At 39.5% G+C, this 5,936-nt stretch overlaps 1 protein-coding gene across 1 annotated transcript in view; it reads left to right on the forward strand.

Annotated features, from left to right (window-relative positions):
* utrn (utrophin) overlaps positions 1-5,936 on the forward strand; it is a 223,342-nt gene that overhangs the window by 83,166 nt on the left and 134,240 nt on the right. The window contains exon 49 of the mRNA XM_016514969.1: positions 3,217-3,406. Within this exon, the coding sequence (XP_016370455.1) occupies positions 3,217-3,406 (190 nt within the window). The remainder of the gene's footprint in view (positions 1-3,216; positions 3,407-5,936) is intronic.

Genomic DNA, 5,936 nt, shown 5'->3' on the forward strand with positions numbered 1-5,936 from the left:
CGCCTCTCACTCTGCGCTGGTTCATATTTGATCGCATCATGTCATTGTCCGGTACAATTTATTCGGTCTTTTCGCTTGTTCGAATAATTTCGGTTGCCGAACATTCGGTGCATCCCTAATGAATAATAATATAATTATTATAATAATATTGAAGTAATAAATGTTGCTACTGTAATTACTGCTGGGCGGTTTGACCAAAAATCTGTATCAGGTTTTTTTTTAGGATTGTGGCGGTTTCGTGGTTTATCACGTTTTTTCCCTGACTGTGCTTTATATGAATCAGAATGCATGAAACAGTTGCAGAACCGCTGCATTTTAATCACGTTTCAAAGATGCTGCATGAGCAGTTTTTCATTTAAAGCTGCAGTCCGTAACTTTTGGCGCTCTTGAGGTTAATAAACAGAACTGCGTGCGTCTTGCAGATGAACATTGTAGCCGGAGCTACTTCTCTCTGTTTATGTTTATGACAAATTAGGCAGGTACTGGGCTACTCCGCAGCGGTACCTACCCGAACCAGTCTAAATAGTCCGAATATAAACACTTATTATAGGTGTACCGTAGTGATTCAGGACAAGCCAAAAACACGGTTTGGAAAATGGATTCACGGTTTACTCGCTTATTATATAAATTATGTAAATTTTGAACACAAAGTTACGGACTACAGCTTTAAATTAGACTGTATAATTTCCCATTTTGAAGCAAAAACAGAACGGTCTGACTTTAGCTTTGTGAAACTATACTATATAAAACACATCTGAACGAAACATGGGCTGAATGAGACGCAGATTCACTCTCTGACAGCAGGTGGCGCTGATGGAACAGCAGCGATACAGCTTTCCTTAGTTACCGCTGTAAACAAAGCAGCGCTGCGCTATTAAATACTACATTAATAGGGACTTTAAGCAACAGCCACTGATTGTACGGTAACGATATGCTGACGTTGTATTGCACATGCGCGACTTTAACAGCTGCTTCTTGATGTTCTACTGTAACCGTCTACTATGGGTAAATATGACGTTTTATGCTATATAACATTGTAATTGCATCAGTATGTGATTCTACCATTAGTCTTTTATTTAATCTGTGTTGATATGTTTTAAAATGTAGCTAATTTTAAAGATTTTTCAGTTCGTACGGAGATATGTCTGCTGTTACTAACAACACCTCAGGTAGCACTGAGACTAGCGAACAATGTAAGCATTGCCTAAACATCCTCCTCATAAAACGTCATGATACTTCAATAAATGACTGAATGCCGCGTTGTGTCGTCTTGTTTATGGTTGCTTAGTGATTTTTACGTTCCATTCACAGCTGTTGCTTAAAGCCCCTAATATGCATTATGCAGACACAAGATGAAAAGAAAATACCATCTTAACTTTTCTGAAGACAGTCAGTTCCCCTCAGAGACACTTTAGGGCCTTTCGCACCGCGGGAACCTTTTCATAGTACCAGAACTAATTGTGGAACTACCCACTAAACCCCTCAGCCCCAGTTCAGTATTTAGAATTTTCTTCCTATATTTCGCGCATCATGAACAGTGAGCTTGATCTGCCTGCTACAATATTTTCTCCTCTGTGCGCCCTTCTTTAGCGTCTCTGGCTTCTGTTAACGGCCGTTTACAGTTGGTTTATTTGCCCAGTTTAAAGAATTAGTTGTGTGAATAGTTCTAAAAGTTTTCCAACCATCAGCCAGAAGTGTGCGCAGTTAACAGGGATCTCCTCTCAATTCACGATGCTGTGTACGTTTGCTTGGGCACTTTAAAAATTCATACCGTTTGTGTAATTCAAACCGGTTTACCATTTGAACCGGTATATCGCCCAGCACTAAATTGTATCGTAATTATGCTTTCATGAATATGAAATATGTCAATAAATACTAATAAGTACTGTCACTATAGCCGCTTTACCACCATTGCGCTGAACGGTTCTCTTTGCATAACCGTTCCATTCCGAGCCGGCCGGTACAGTTATGGTTTCGTTTTCCTCTGCGGGGCTGATAACGGATCTCTTTGGAATGCAATTCAAATGCGTCAGCTGTTGCCGTGGTAACACAAGTGTTTACATATGATATGAGGTGTAAATAACCACCGGGTTATGGAGGATGATCAGAAATTTCTTTCGATTTTATTACTACTTTGTGTTTACATTGCTCAAAATAGCGCGCTTAGAAACTAGCAGCCAGGCAACAGACAAGTGACAGATCCTGAGTGGCGACGTCAATCACACGCACTCTACCAGCACGGCTGTCTAACCGGGCCGAGAACAGTTTGTAGTCGTGCCGCGCCGTACCAGGCTCACGTGGAAATACAACTGGAACCGTACGGCCCGATAGTGGAAAAGCTTATAATATTGTTATAATAAATACTATCGTAATGATACTGAAGTAATAAATGTTACCATAATTATGCTCTCTCAAAATACTACTGTAATATAGTAACAAATCTTATTGTAATTATGCTTTCACGAATATTGTGCCAATAAATATTAAATACTTAATACAATAAAATATTAACAAGTACTTAATCATAATAATGTTGTAATAAATACTACAACAAAAATGCTTTTACAAATATTGTGGCAATGAATGCTAATAAATACTCTCATAATAATATATGATAGTACTAGTGCTGTCAAATGATTAATCGCGATTAATCGCATTCAAAATAAAAGTTTTTGTTTACATAATATATGTATGTGTATAATACATAATAATGATATTAAACACTACTAAATATGACCTCTAATAAATATGCTTTCATAAAAATTATTACAATAAATGCTAACAAATACTACTGTAATAATATTACTCTATTAAATAATATTTTGATTGTTTTTACAAATATTGTAGAAATATATGCTCTATAAATACTCCCGTAATAATGTTGTGAAATTAAATACTACTTTAATTATGCTTTCATAAACCTTATTCAAATAAATACTAATAAATACTACTGCAATACTATTGCTCTAATAAATAATACCTTGATTATGCTTTTATAGATAGTGGAAATAAATGTTAATACATGTTTCCATAATAATATAGTGATATAGTAAATGCTATAAAAATTATGTTTCGTGAATATTGCATTATGATTGCACAAATATTACCACTATAACTATTAATGCACTAATACTAATTAAATATTCATGTGTTAAGTATTTGTAATCTGGTAGCAGTTGTTACGATTTTACCGCGGTGTGTTGTCCTGGTCATCAGGGCGTCGGATCGTCAGGCTGTGTTGGATTCAGAGCTGAAGTCTCTCCAGGCGTGTCTCCGTGAGCTCGAATCCTTCCTGAAGTGGCTCCATGAGGCGGAGACTACAGTCAACGTGTTATCTGACGCCGCCCAGAGGGAGGAGCTCTCACAGGACTCCGCCCACATCAAAGAGCTCAAAGGGCAGCTTGGGGTAAGAACTTTAGACTCACGTTTTTACATGTACAACTTATGTTCCATCATATCCATTATAAAACGGATAGTTCCGGTCCTTGATTCTGATTGGTTGAGCCGCGTTCGAAGCTGTTGTAAATTACACTACAAACATACACCTTTGTTTACTTCTGTGTGTTGCTCGGCAACCACTTTGTTGCAACCACAACTGTTTCTGAGGAACTACATTGATTGGTGGAAGAATACTGTTTTTATTATCATTACACTTTATTTGCTCTGTTTTATTCTGTGAAACCTTACTACGTATATGGAATAACCATTTTATAAAAGCAATAAGCCCCGTGAAGCTGTGGTTTACAGTGAATGTATAACAGCTAAGGGGGTTTCCGCTTCGCGTCATACCTAACAACGCCCCTTTAGCTGTTATAAATTCACTTTAAACCACGGCTTCTTGGGGCTTATTGCTTTATTTGGGACTAGAGCCAACTTTGCATCCCAGACATTGTGTAAAGCCAACCAATCAGATCTGAGCTTGTGATTTTCAGCTAGCACTTGCCAGGTTTGTTCTGTTTGTGCAAAATGCGTTAGATAATCGGTGTGTGGACTGAGGGCGGTCCATGGGTGTATTGTCTGAGGTTTAGACAAATAAGGGACATACGGGAACTAAAGTGTGTGTGAACGATATTCAGTTATCCCTGTGTCAGTCCTCATTAGTTCCCCCATCAGCCAGACCACAGCATACGTGTAATCAAGGTATAGATCACGTCAGCTGAGAAAGGGCACGTCTTCCTGTTCTCCTCTCTCCTCCGACATCTTCAGTTCTTTGCGGAGTCTGTTTGTCCTGTGAGATTCATACATCACAGTGTGATCTCTATCTGCTGTCCGCTCTAATCACGACTGTACGCTCTACTACGATTCAGCAGCCTAATGCACTAAATACACTAAAGTACAAGCTGTCAACTTGTACTAAAATGGACTGTCCCGGCTCTAAAATGTGAAGTCGCACAAATTCATTGAATCATCTTTTATTGTGATGTTGCTTGGCAACAAATGGCATTTTTGCAGCTGTGAAGGGCCCTGTGAGGACGTTTGCAGGGTCAGTTGAAGCTAAAGTGAGCAGCTGAATTCTTTCATGAAGGGCCCTTCCTGAAGGCCGTTAGTGAGTGTGCTGACCATTGTCACTTCAGCGTCTGAGTGCAGAGTCCTATCAATTTAAGGCTTTACAGGGTCAAAACTGCTCACACATTTGCATAGTTTTGGTTATTCATTTGTGTGCTTTTGTTTATTTATAGTGGTTAAACGGATCGTAGTTGATCCGTGATTCGTACGGACCAAGCCCCACGGTTCGGCACGCATGTGATCCGCGGATTAATTGCAAAATTTAACCATAATAGAATGAAAGTTTATCAATTGTACGTGTGTGTCCGCGGATTAATTGCAAAATTTAACCATAATAGAATGAAAGTTTATCAATTGTACGTGTTTACACACGCAAGCGATTTTAAACCATTCTAGCGAAAGAAAAGGCGAAATGGAACTCGATTCGTTACTCGCGCGCTGTTTTCTATCACATGAAGCTCGCACACGCAGAGAGGCGCGTTTGACTGCACGCGAACACCGAACTGAACCATCTTTCCTGTCTCATTCACTCCTTGCCTTTGAACAGACGCATACAATTATGACAAAATATCGATCTCGACAATCATTGTGGCAAATGCAGTCTGTTGTGTCTTAAGTGAACGAGAACAGCTGAGAAAGAAATCGGATGTGTGTCATTAAAAAAAGTGAAGTGAAAGTGACATGTGGGCAAGTATGGTGACCCATACTCGGAATTAGTGCTCTGCATTTAACCCATCGTAAGTGCACACACACAGCACACACACCGTGAACACACACCCGGAGCAGTGGGCAGCCATTTATGCTGCAGCGCCCGGGGAGCAGTTGGGGGTTCGGTGCCTTGCTCAAGGGCACCTCAGTCGTGGTATTGAAGGTGGAAGAGAGCGCTGTACATTCACAGCCCCCACCTACAATCCCTGCCGGTACGAGACTCGAACCCACAACCTTTGGGTTACGAGTCCAACTCTCTAACCATTAGGCCACGACTTCCCCCTATATTAGGCTATATTGGATCCATGCATCAGGTCTTAAAGGGGCAGCAGTCTAATAATACCTGCTGCTGTCATTATGCTCATCAAACCACAAAACACGTTTTTGACAAAGATGAACACTATGCAGTTTTATTTTACACTTAATTATTACATGTATGTATCTGAATACTTCCGACCTTATTTGTAACATTGTTCTGTTGTATTTATCTATGCTTGTAATTTGTGTAGCCTATTTGTTCTTATTTTTACTGGCTGTTCGCTTGTCTCTTTAATAATGTTTGAACTTTCTTAGGCTAAGAGTTTTTGCTGTGGTATCGTACTTATGGAAAGCAAAGTTACATAGATTTTTTTTTCTTGCTGATCCGAAAAACGATCCGATCCGTGGCTCAAAAACCGTAATATGATCCAAACCGTGAGATTTGTGATCCGTTGAACCACTAA

Source organism: Sinocyclocheilus rhinocerous, unplaced genomic scaffold, assembly GCF_001515625.1.
Source record: "Sinocyclocheilus rhinocerous isolate Xijiao unplaced genomic scaffold, SAMN03320098_v1.1 scaffold1167, whole genome shotgun sequence".
NCBI classification, from domain to species: Eukaryota; Metazoa; Chordata; class Actinopteri; order Cypriniformes; family Cyprinidae; genus Sinocyclocheilus; species Sinocyclocheilus rhinocerous.